Source organism: Arctopsyche grandis, chromosome 3, assembly GCF_051622035.1.
Source record: "Arctopsyche grandis isolate Sample6627 chromosome 3, ASM5162203v2, whole genome shotgun sequence".
In the NCBI taxonomy this organism is placed as follows: Eukaryota; Metazoa; Arthropoda; class Insecta; order Trichoptera; family Hydropsychidae; genus Arctopsyche; species Arctopsyche grandis.
This window is the reverse complement of record NC_135357.1, coordinates 13,266,398-13,280,248: the sequence shown is the minus strand read 5'-3', so window position 1 is coordinate 13,280,248 and position 13,851 is coordinate 13,266,398. Positions and strand designations below refer to the sequence as shown.

The following is a 13,851-nucleotide window of genomic DNA, read 5'->3' as shown; positions in this document are numbered from 1 at the left end:
TACGAGGGTGACCTCATTTTGTAATCTTTGTTAGTGATGCTGAAGTTAATTATTCCCAGCTCACAGAGATATCTCTTACAGCGAGCGTTAAGCTCGGAGGAAAATGGTTTAAAGTAATCCTCAATGTTCATGCATTGAATTGAATAATGTTAATTTTTTCAATCCGAATGAATCCTCTCCGTAAGCTGGAAAATAAGCAGATATCTACGTATAGTGTAAACTCACAGCTCACAGCTTAGGTTTATCTGGACCGATCCATTCGACCCCCTTGCAGAATTCACTAAATCTGAATGATGTATTGAGTCGACCTAAATTTGATTTATGACTAGGAAAATACCAAAACTTATGCATGTAAAATTCGCGAGATGCTAAGTAGGTATATGTATGTATAACGCATTACTTTTGCGGACCGATTATATTATATAATACTTATACTGCTTTTAGTTCAGATGCTTATTAATCCAGTTCATAGTTGAACATTAAAAAGTATTCACAAAGAAGGTTTAATTAATCATTTTATTGCATTTATAAAATGCGAACATCGTTATTGAATTGTCCTCAATGGGTTATATACGTGCGCACGCTTTTTGCTCAATTAAAGTTTCATGACGCAAAAATAAAAACAGAAAATTGATTGACCCATAAAAATAAAAGCATTTCACAAAGAGGCGATTTCAATTCTATTATATTAATTTGAATAATTCATCTATGTATTATATATGTATAAGCGGATATATTTAAAATGCAACGTATTAATATTTACTTTCTATTTATTACCAGTGTTGTGCCAGTTGATATTTCAACGGGTGGTATTGCATTCTCACAGGTACCATTCTAGCACTTCTTTTGTCCACCTTTAATCCATTTTTCTAACCACGTAGCCACGCAAATATTTTTTTAAATATTCCTAGAAAAACCTCACATATTTTATATCATCATCATCTACAGCCGCTCACCATCCACTGCTGGATAAAGCCTTTCCGACACGCTTTCACTCATCTCTGTTTTGCGCCACTCTCATCCATCTCACCCCACATATTTTCCTAATTTTGTCTACTCATCTTCCCCGCGGTCTTCCTTTTATCCTGTTGCATTCTTTTAGGTACCTTTCTAGCACTTTTTTTGTCCACCTTTCATACATTCTTCTAGCCACGTGGCCCACCCATTGCCATTTCAATATCTGTACTCTATCCACTATGTCCACTACCCTTGGCATACTTCTCACCCACGTATTCCGCTTCCTGTATTTCCTCGTTATGCCGAGCATACATACAGCGTTCCATACTTATTTGGGTGCATTTGATTTTGTGTATCATCTTGGCGTTCAATGTCCAAGTTTCACATAATCACGGGTAAAATGTATTGATCAAAGATCTTTTTCTTCAGGCCTTCCGTTATATATTATAAGTATGTACAGGGCCACCGAGAGGGGGGAAACTGGGGTTAAAGTTCCAGGGCCCGGACTACTTGAGGGGCTCCGTGTTGGGACGTTCGACTGATCGATATTGATATTTTATATTATTGTACATAAAAATACATACATATCTTTAATGCTTAATGTTTATTATTTTTCGATCCGCGCATTATTTGTGTCCATGTGAAATCGTACCTCGTATATTACTTTGTACTTTGTACCTGAAATCGTATCATACTTTCTTATTCGATTTTTTCAAAAAATAGCATTTAACATATATGTAGGTATTTTTCTGATAGTTCTGATAGATTTTTCGCATATTAAAAATATATCTACAAGATTTTTTTTTGGTTTGTCATAGGGTATGGAATTATTTTTCCAGGGCCCGGGATTTTTCTCGGCGGCCCTGTATATATGTATATGTGTATGCACATACAAACATATTACGAGCTCCAATTGCAAATATATTAAAAACAGCGTCTAAAATTACATAGGTTTTTTTATATTAATACCTCGATAAACTCAGAATGAAAAGTTCACATAAAAAAATTGTCGTAAAAGTGAACCTTCATGTCGCTCGAGGAAAATCGTTTTGAACGAGCACTTGCGAAATTGCGTTTTATTATAGTAGTGTTTAGAAGCATAACTATCCCAACGTTTACGACCGGCTCAGTTTTTATTTTATTCTAGCATTACGTCTATATCCGACTGGTACATTCACACTTTATTTCATAATTTACATTCATTGGAAAAATAATTCTCTCGATTCACGCATACAGAGTATTGGAAGTATGTTAGATGAATTAGGATGGATGAGTATTAGAATTAGTCTAAATATTAGTACATTGTCTTTTGTTTATAAGTTAGATCATAAGTTATTACCTAAGTATTTTGATGATTATATAATAAGGAATAGAGATAAACATAGTTTTTATACTAGAAATAAGGACAAACTAGTTGTAAGTAGAGTAAGAAAGAATAAGACGGCTGGGGGTGTTTTTCACAGGGGTGTGCTCATGTATAATGCCCTCCCTGAGTGCGTCAGGTCTGCTAAAAACATGGATGCATTCCTGCGAGGTGCGAAGAGACACCTCTGTGAGGGACAGTACATATAAGTTAATTATAAATTTTAGAGTTAAGTATAATAATTAAGATGTATTTTTTTTTAAATTAGCTTGATAGCTAAAATATATATAAATAAATATATATAAATAAAATAAATACAAATGCTTTGGACTGGAACGCATCATGCACTAGTCGTGGGTGAATGCACCCGAACAACCGATGACATATTCGGATTGCTCAAATGTACAGAATCCATCAATTATTCCACTATTCGATATACCAACATTTCCCAAACAATACACGAACCCCTGTGCAAAAGTACAGAAAATGTCTATATGAGGCAAAACGATATCTAGTCATAAATGTGAACAAACGTAATGAATTTTGCTTCACAGTTCGGCGTGCGGAGCATATGCTGAAACTACACTTTTTATTTTATTTTATTTTATTAGATATATACCAGGAAGGCTTGACAGGAAGACCCCAATGCGCCTTCCAAGACAATTAATTACAAACAATGCAGCATTTTTATTACATAAATCACTGTATTTCGAAAAGCCGAAGAACACGAAATTAACAATTAATTAATTAATTAATCCATTGAGACATCTATGAATTGTACATATATTAAATACAGACGATTTGTGACCGCAGGTAGGGTGATTTGTTTTTTGCGAATTTTGGGGAACCGTTTCAACAATGATCAGATAAATTTGGAAAACTCTGATAAGAAACGATCGACTCGGAGCACAAATATCCAAGTCTAACCAGCAGTATTAAACTGAGCCATATTACTGACTGTATGTATATACATATTTATACATATATGGATCGAGGTTAAAATCGTAGTAAAATCATTCATATTTATAAAATCAACACTTTTATGTATTATATGTACATCTGAAATCAATTTCGACTTAAAATTTCATTTGAATCTATTAAATAGTTCAATTAAAAAAAATAGCAGAACCAAATTATTATCTTTTTTCTAATTCAGTCTTATTGATTCTCATAAGCTTCACGACAATATCACAAGAAATTTTATTTCAGCATTGTCAAATATTTGGGAAAGCCTTATACCCATCTACTCGTATAAGAACTGTGGCACTGCAGCGCCTCATAAAAACATTTTCCATTGGTTATATCTACACTAATGTTGTGCTCGTTGATATTTAAACGGGTGGTTTTGGAAAGGAATTGATACATGAACCAGGCTCGAGGCTATTGTCACTAGTGGTTCCAGCATGCACAATCCTTGCGGTTGATTCACATCGCCTCTTAACTACATTCTCTTCTCTGTCTTCTCATTTTATCCCCGCACGCTTACCAACAGTCTTCGTACAAATGAGCATAATAGAGGCAAATGCACAGGGGTAATTACAATAAACAATTCTTACAGAGCATCATAGAGGCAAATTTGAAAAACGTTTTATATAGGTATATCAGCAAATTTGAGATGCTATAAACTCGAATTTTCGCTGGAGATAGTTAAGGTTGCCATGTTTTAGAACCGTTTCAATGAATTGCCAAACTCTGATAAAAAACAATCGACATGGATTCAAACACAATATAAGGTCCGGCCAGCAGCACCCGGCCAGAGAATGAATCCGTGACCACTCGGTTGAAAGCATCATTTGCTAACCACTGACTTAAGTTATACTCCCATGATTTTCCCGTTCGTCCACGTACAAATAAGATGCATATGTACCTATGTATGTTCCTTCTCGTATACATACATATGTATGTGTTCTTACCGATGTTTATTATGCGATTTTCTGCTTTTTTATGAATTGATTTAATTTTTAAAATATCCATATTTGTCCATGAAAATAAACCTAAATACATACATACATACTACATCTGCTCCATTTTTATATATTTACATACATACATATGTATATTATATATTTAGTTAAAATGAAAAAAAAATCTTGGTCAAGCGTTCGAAAATTAACCGATTTGATATTTAACTATTAATTAAAATTTAAAATTTGGATTTTAAGTGAATTGCGTAATATATTATGTTATAAAATTATTTTTCATTACCATTCATTAAATATTAAGGGACAAAAAAATCGGTGAATATGGAAAAATTTGAATGCTTGGCAGTGTGAGGAGTAGAAGAAGAAGGAGCTGATTCGTTATATGTATTTATTTATGTGGAGGAGCAGTAAATACATAATACATATATGAAAGAATTTTCTTTTCAATATAATCGTATTTATATAAAAATCGCTATAATTTCGTTGAAAAATCATTAAATGATGTAAAATCGTGGGTGACCTACTTTGAAAAGTATCTCAATTTTCCATTATTTTTACCTTTGGTTCTATTATAGCGTGTGGTGTCACACAAAGGGGTTATATGGAGCAGGGTTGAAAACCAACCTTTTATTTAGAAGATGAATATTTTGAATTTTTAACGGAAATATAATACCATAGAAAAAGTTGAGAAACATCATGATAATACACATACACATATGTAAATGCAAATATCCATGTATGCGTATGTACAATGTACATATGTAAATATATGTATAAATGATCCCAGTTAATGAATAAATATGAACGGCAACGTGGTTCGATGAGCGTTTAGCCCTTTCACAACGTGTCCGTTGTAAGTTATTACAAATACGTCACATGCAAATTACCACGAACATCATCGATTTGAGATTAATATTTGACGCTTCAAATGCGGCTATTACGACCATATTTTATCATCTCGGGCGAGTTGTTATTATATGTATGTTCACTTTGCAATCGGAAATTGAATACGACAAAAGCTCTACTTTATGTACGTAGTTCAAAGCGAAGCTTTTCCTCGGAAAATATAAGCCAGTCGACTATAAAAGTCTTCAAATATGAACGTTTTCATCATAGTAGTCATTTTTAAATAACATCTCTTTGAAGATTTTCATATGGTAAGCCACATATTATGTAAACTAGACTTGTCTCTAACCGAAGCTACGACATAATGAATGTGTTCAATTAAGGATCTTAAGTTTGCTAGTGGCAACTTCGCCACTTGTTTATGAATAAATGATTAGCTTCGTGCACGGTTACGAAATACTGAGAAGACTAGACAGAAAAGTTACACCTCGTCGCAAATATTTACTGATGTCAGATTGAAGTCACAATGGGTTAATTGGTAATACGTTATACACCCAAAATTATCATTAATTGAATAACAAAATTAAAAACCAAATCAAAGAAAAAAATTGTATGCAAAATTATTAAATACTCAGCAGTATATATGTAATAAATCATTAGAGTGTCACCAGTATATGTATAATAAATCAATAAAGTGTGGCCAGCAGCACTACAGAAAAACTTCCGAATAAATAAATTATTATATAGAGCATACATATATCAATACATTAGCATTTAACATGAAAAATATGGAATTACTACCAATATATTGTTTTTTTTCAATAAATTTAAAAATTTAAAATTTTCATTTTTCATTGCAAAATTTATTTTTAAAATAATAGTCTTATATAAAATCCAAAAACACGTATTTCGGATTATTCATTCGAAACTTCTCTTCATCATTGCTTGGATGATTGGTAGTATACTTTTATATTTATTTATTTATTTTACATATAAATTTTGTTTCCTTTTTATTGGTTTAAAATTTTTTATTGCGCAAAAATGATGTCACGTTGAAACGTTATGCGGCGAAATTAAAATAAGCTAAGTTATACCGCGTTGAAATGTCAGCGCGATATTGTCCGCGTGGGAATGATTAGGTACCAATTTAACATATTTTATTTTATTTATTCAATCAATCATGCACACTCGCCTAACAGATTGCTCCGACGCGACGAATGTGCTACACAAATTAAGTATTATTTATTAATTATTTAAACAGGTATACATCCGATTATCAAACACGACATTAAACCCGTCAAACCATTAACAGCCAGCGACATCTATTTTTAGACAAATTTGTGCAGCATTTTCAAATCAAGATGCTGAATAACTCGAATTTTTGCGAAAGGGGTAGGAGAGGGTTACCAATTTGTTGAACCCGCTACAATGAATCAGATAAATTGCCAGATAAAATCCATAGTCTGGCCAGCAGCATACGGGATAGAGCCTGTGACCATACAATTGAAAGCATTATATGCTAATATAATAAAATGATCCGTTAATAAAATTTAAATATTTGAGGGAGAATTTTTTAGAGAACACACCTAAAAACAGTGGAAAAACTTAATCGGATTCCTGGTTGGCGACTCGCTTCGACGTGTCGGCGAGCTTTGAAAGCTCAAAGCTGGAGATTTTTCGCGTCTTATCCTCGGATGCTATAAAGGCGAACCACCCTTATGTACATTTTTTTTTGCTTTTTCCCTTTTTATCCGAGTTTTTACGCGGCGGGTAGGAGCACGATAGGGACTCATAATCGCAGTGGCGTCCGATTATGAAAATATCAAGTTGTTACGGCGCACAAATGGGTAGAGGGAGAGCATTTTTGGGTTATACGTGGTGCTCCGCAATCCAGTTGTTTACTGCGGTAATTTCTCTCCTCCAGGTCGTTACTCAACCAACCCGGTGACTTATCGTCGCTTGAGGGTTGCACAGGGGTAATTACGACCCCAGAAACGTTCGAGGGATCGTGGGGTAGGTATTCGATACACTGGTGCGTCTCCTCCAATAAATGATTTTTTATTATTTCATATTTCATAATAATCGAGTTACGATCATATACGTGTACGTACAACCGTGTAATGCATAATTACTGGTATGAAATATTAGAAAATTTGTATCGAATTTTACTATGTGTAGGTCACGATGTGTAATATTTGTGCTTTTAATACTTGCCGCATTGTGATGGATAACGACTGACCAAGACTTCTTTATTTTATTTCTCCAAATGTAATAAATTCAGGGTCTTGTTAATTAGTGAATTCTTCATTCAAATTATGTCATTTTTAAATGAAAACATGGATCAATATCAACGAAAATAATTATTTCGTGGGAAACCCCTTGTACACCTGCCTTACATATGCGAGAGAGAGGGGGAATTCAGTACGCCACGCTCAACGGTCAGTGTGAGAATGATATCCGCCTTGGAATGACGGCCCTGTTTTACTAGTGTTAACACTTGTATTGCAATATATCGCCGATTTGAGCAAGAATTGGCTGGCCTGATGTTTTCATGTTAAAGTCAGTTCGCATTATTCCGCAGTTATCTTGAAAATGTATGAAATGTTCTGTAAACGATTGTAATATTAGGAAATGATAATGACAATGAAACAAACATAGCAAGGATGTTGTATAAATTAAATTTTTCCCGTTCCATTATGATAAAGCATCTAAGGTGATGAATGATTTTTTTGTAAAACGCCAACTCTAGTAATTTAATTTCTGTAAAACAATCCTAAATTAGAACGTACATATGTACATATGTATGTAGTGTGAGGTTTAAAAACACAATGAGTAAACCCACGTAAAATATGAATTTAAGCTCGTGTACATTTATACGGTATGATTGAATATTATCAATAACATGGCATTTCAATCGTTAAGGCAAGATCGCATTATGTATTATACATAATCAAAAATAAACCATACTATTGAATGTCCATCATAATAGTACTGATTAATATGTATTATATAAATTGGGTGATAGCTTTTAAAAATGACGTCTCCCAATCAAATCGAAGTACACATTGAGATCTTGCTTATAATATAGATTAATCTAATGACTTATTTGATCGTAAAAACTAATTTGAACAGGTAATAACAAATTTAAAAAATAAAATGAGTAAAAATCCGTCGTATGAGATTTTTATGTATAATTTTAAATTGTGATAAGTATCACATTGCAAAGCACAAAAGAGCAAAGTAACAACTATACAAAGTTTGAAACGACTATTTATCATACTTGCAACTTTGCTAAGAGAATGAGCATTTCTTAACTTGCACGCAACAAAGTTATATTACCTATGTATATATGTATTATATGTTAGATATAGAATAAAAATGAAAGTTTAAAGTCACCACCAAACTAACTTTTGTTTGAAAGGAACAACATGATTTATTAGGATTGACATAACAAAATATTTAATCAATTGTTAGGGTAACAAATACAGTGTACATAGAATAAGGTTAAAATAGTATTATAGAATGAGGTCGATTGTTAAATAAAGTACAATACTTATGTTTGGTCAATACCGGGTCAAGCTTCGAGTACGTAATGGTAAACTTTTCAAACTACTTCTGTAACAAACATGCTTCTAAGGTAAATAAGTTGGAAAACAGAACGGATGCAAGAGAAAATAGTCAAGATCGAATTCAAGGAAAATAACAAACTACAACGAATGCTACTTACAAAACTACATACAAGCAAATTCCAATTTAAATCATACGTATTTTGTTTATTTTTTCAAAAACTAACGTGATTCAATATATTCAACGAGGAATGAACTTAATGCGAATTTTCCGAATTACAAAACAATAAATCAACATCGATCTGCTCGTTTTCCGACGGGAAAAATCTTACAACTTTTCTTTTTTGGAAGTCACGGAAATACCGGCGAAGGAAACAACGTCGATGGGGTGATTTATGTGAAGAGTACACGTAAACGGAAAAAGAAAAAGCGCACTATACTTCTTCTATAGTTCTCTAATGAAAAAAGTTATGATTTTCCGTGACTGCTGGAGGAAAACTTTATTATTAAAATTTTTCTCCAAGAAACCTAAAACGAGTTAATGTTTTATTTTACTCTTTTACGCGTTTTATTTACGCTCGATAAATATAATATCACCGAATGGATTATGAACGAGAGACATCAAACTGCTAAACTGCTTGGAATACATAATTCAAATATGAATCACAGTTGGCAGTTTCATTAAATTGGCAAAAAATCATATGGTTAAATCAGACTTTCAAAAATTGAAAACAGATAATCACTAAAAATCACCGCAAAAATGTATGTATTATATGTACATATATTAGATAAAAAAATTGAGATATAAATGTTTGTACTTTTATAATTGCATCTTTGATTAAAAATAGCTTATTCTCCATAGGTAACAAATGACATGGTCAGTTTTTTCCTTTAAATGGTCATTAACTTTTACGAAAATAGTGTACTCTACATAAAGCTAAATATGAACAGTCATTAAACCGCTTATTCTGACAAACAGACAATAGTCAAGCAGCCAGTGACCGATAATATAGCTTGCTAATCATCTATTTATTGACCAAATCATTGGAAGTTATTGACCAAATAAGTACAGGCCAATTCCATAGTCTTGTCGTTACCGATTATTATCTTATGAGCAGCGTACGTAAATTCGCAACTAGCCTTTAAGGAGTCAAATTTATAAATTGAATTCTTTGACGTATTTTAAAATTTGTTATTATGTATCTACATATCTATGTATGTACATATAAACCAATAAAACATCGTTTTCATAAATCAGCGATTTTTAGTATTTGGTTGGAGTTGATTGATTAGGCTTTTAAAAAGCCATTCGAAATGCAATGAATGGAAAGCTTTTAAGACCAATTTAGAAAATGAATTAAAATTGAACTGGAGAGAACTTTTAGTGTAATCTATTAAAACGATTGCAATTTTCGAATGGTGAGCATTTTTTCAGTTTCGTCCAAACATTCCTCAATTTACAGCCGGTTGGTTGTTGGGAAACGTTTTCAAGCAAATACACTATATATATGCAATTTGAAATTCAAAACACGCTATCATTGAATATTCAACATGTACCGACAAGAAATTTATAGACTCGAACGCTTGACTAAGCGGGTTAAAAAAAACGTCCGAAATAAATGTGGCGGAAATATCGCAATGTAAGATAAACACCCGTTTGCCAAAAGTATGATCACAGAAAAAAATATATTCCTCCCCGTTAGTTCGACAACAACAAAAGTAAAGTGAAAAAAAAGTAATAAAAAGCATCTGGTTTTAATGTCATTGCTATACAGGCGAAACGAGCAAGAAAATAATAAAAAAGAGGCAATCACAGCAACATCGAAAAAAGTGAAACTTTCCAGAGAGATGGTTATATATGAAAATTGTATATATTACCGTCGGTTATGAAAGGGTACATCTGTCGCAGATCTATTTCTTGGTCATCGTAGTCTTCCTCGACTGGCATCGATGGTGGAAACTCCTCTTCTGGTGACCTCTCAGAACCGTAACCTTGGTCGCATCCAGGATCTTGGAGCTTCCAAACTGGTTCAAGATCTGCTGTTAAAATACACCGGCACCGTGAAACCGAATCCAATATCAAAACAAATACAACATCCACTCACACACAAACACGTACATACAAATTTTTCACAAAATAGTCGAAATTCAATTTCGCAATCAAGCGATTCCCAAACTATTGTACCCAAATACTAAGACAACATTCACTTATCGAAAAATCAAACCCATTTCTATAAGGAAAAACTATTAGTTATAATTACAAGTTTCTGACACTTCTGTATGCTTAAACGTATTAAAATTTCTCATTCCACGACATTCTAGTTAATTGAAAATAAATATGAAACGAAGCTCAATCTCGAACTTAGTAAACCTTTCTAGATTCAAGCCGATCAATCAAGTTGACAGATTTTTAATTATTGTAAGTGTAACAGCGTAAAGGAAGACGTTTTTTTATATAATATTACCTACTTTATTTACATACCTTATTTTCCATTAGCCAAATGATATCAAAATATAAAAATAACTGAACTGAAATAATATAAATAAACTGAAGTTTGGGAATCGCCAGTATCATAAACAATATAAACATAAACTACAATTCGTGTAAATAAAAAAATAAATAAACACAAATTAAATATTACACGCCGTATTTCATTTCGAAGTAATTTACAGTCAAATTTTAATAATTTTCATTGCCAGTACGTACTAAACATTCAAATACATAGCTCATAAGTCTATATACACGTAGTATGTATTTAAATAATAATTATATCAAATAGCATTTGTATATAATATAATATATGGATTATATAATAGTACATTCCGTGCAATAATATATGTATATATATATGTTTTATACAATTAACATCGAAACAGGATGAAAAGGTCTAAACACAGATAAAGAAATAGTGTGAAAAGATCACCACAGGACGTGTACCATACGAAATATAATAATAATATATGTATATATATATAATAATGTACATTGCAATAAGCTCTTAGCGAAATGAATTAAGCGATTCTATCAAATATATTTTAATATTTTAAGTGTGTACTGAAATTATTAGGATTTTGTAACACAAGACGATTATAGGGTAAGGGTGAGGTGAGACTATAAGGTTTTGAAATTGTAAAAATATATTATAATTTTATTTAGTTTTAAAAAAGATGCGGGGGTGGGTTTGAGAAGAGTTATTGTTCGACATTACCTGATTTACAGCCGTAGTGATGATTGAATTTGTGATGTCGAGGATGACGAGGAGTTGGAGCACCGCAACTGTTGTTATCTGTAGCACCGCATTCTCCACAATGGCATCTTCGTCTACCGTCGAGATGACTGGGCAAAGATCTGCTGCAAAGTTTAAATTATGCCGGACATAGAAAATTATAAAATAAACATTTGCATTTGCATTGGAATATTGCATGTTACATTTGTTACAGACATTACTAACAAACTAACCAGTAGATTCTATGACAGAATCACTAATAACCATACTAACACACTTGTGAATAATCTCGGTGATTACAACAAAATGTCTATACCCTTCAGATATAAACACAGATTAGATTAGATAACACAAACAGAATCTGCTTTGGGTCATCAAATTTAGAGAGTCTTTAATTAATATTATGTATTATATGTATTATGAGCATTTATAAGAATTGTAAATAGGTGTTTTAGCTATTTTTCCTATTATACTGTACATTAACATTAGAATAATATAATACTATGATTACTAATCAAATTAAATTAAATTGTAAAATAGAAAATGATCAGTAGATCAGTAGCTATTAAAATATATATATATATATATATATATATATATATATAAGATGTATTGTGAACATAATTTAGTAATAATAAAAAGCATTTAAAATAAAAATAAAAAATTTGCATTGTATAAATTGTATAAACAGTATGTATGAAGTAGGCGCTTAAGTTATAGTGGAAACTTCATTATCGAAAAAATATGATCCTTTTAATAAATGGTAAAATTTTCTGAATAATAATAAATACTGAATTATAATAAAGACCGAGCTGAAAAATCAATTACGTGAAAGCAGCGTATTAATATTGCCAAATTTAGTTTTATTTAGTATTGCCAAATTTTCATTTAATCTACATACTTACTTAATAAGCTTTTTATGGCGTGAAAATATATCGTCGAAAATGGAAAATCAATCAAATACAAAAATAAAAAAGATGGGATAGTAAAACGCCCCCAATAAAACAGATGATCCGATTATGCGCGAAACGTATATCGCATTCAATTTCGCTCATATCTGTCGATTCCTTAATTCCTATTCACATTTTCTTTTCAATAAAGGGGTTTCCATTGAAAATAATCAAATGAAGGCCCACAAAAGGCATATCCATTTTTATTTGTAATATTATTTGTAATAATTTTTATTTCTATACATATGTATTAGTGTCGCATCATGTTCACTAATAGATCAATCTTTAATACACTTGAATCAAGAAATATTATAACATAAAGAACAATGACTAGCAAATACATACGTGACAAGAACGGTAATAAATGTCATGGAAACTAGTACAATAGCAAATAAGCGAACAAATGATCATTTCAAAAGTTAGGATTTTTATTAATAGCTAATTGGTATGGAATAAAGTGTTGAATTTTAAATGGATTCAATGAAAGTAAAAATCATTTTAAGATAAAGTTAGAATGACAATCTTATTTTGCACAGATGGTAATGATTATTTTTAATTGAATGTAAGAAATGAAGCAACCATATAGTTATGGATTTACTTTTACTATAATAGCATTGATCGAATTCTATAGAATGAAATCAAATCGTTAAATTGAAAAGTTTTAAATTTTATATAACCATTTCAATATTGTATGTACAACATAAATATGTATGTACATCAATGAAATTGACAGTTATGTGAAGAAAACAAAGTCGTTTGAATTTTTTGTTTTGATTTTTATTACAACTTGCTAGTTTAAACTTTATCTGGAACACTCATATGTATTTATAAATATGTAAGAATACTCTTATATTTATAATGTAATATCGATCAGAGAAAACTCATCTATAATTTCAATGATTGATTTATTTAAAACCACTATTTCTATCGACGGTACTATGTATGTACAATATCGAACATTTATATAATAGAAGAATCGGAAATGAATAGTTGCTACATTACAATATACATACAGAAACA

The 13,851-nt window shown here is 31.5% G+C and overlaps 1 protein-coding gene across 1 annotated transcript in view; it reads right to left on the bottom strand.

Moving 5' to 3' along the window:
• The window catches only part of LOC143909117 (uncharacterized), a 190,255-nt gene that overhangs the window by 9,576 nt on the left and 166,828 nt on the right, over positions 1–13,851 (bottom strand). Inside the window, exons 5-6 of the mRNA XM_077427019.1 lie at positions 11,864–12,003; positions 10,533–10,691 (exon numbers count right to left, since the gene is read on the bottom strand). Of these exons, the coding sequence (XP_077283145.1) occupies positions 10,533–10,691; positions 11,864–12,003 (299 nt within the window). The remainder of the gene's footprint in view (positions 1–10,532; positions 10,692–11,863; positions 12,004–13,851) is intronic.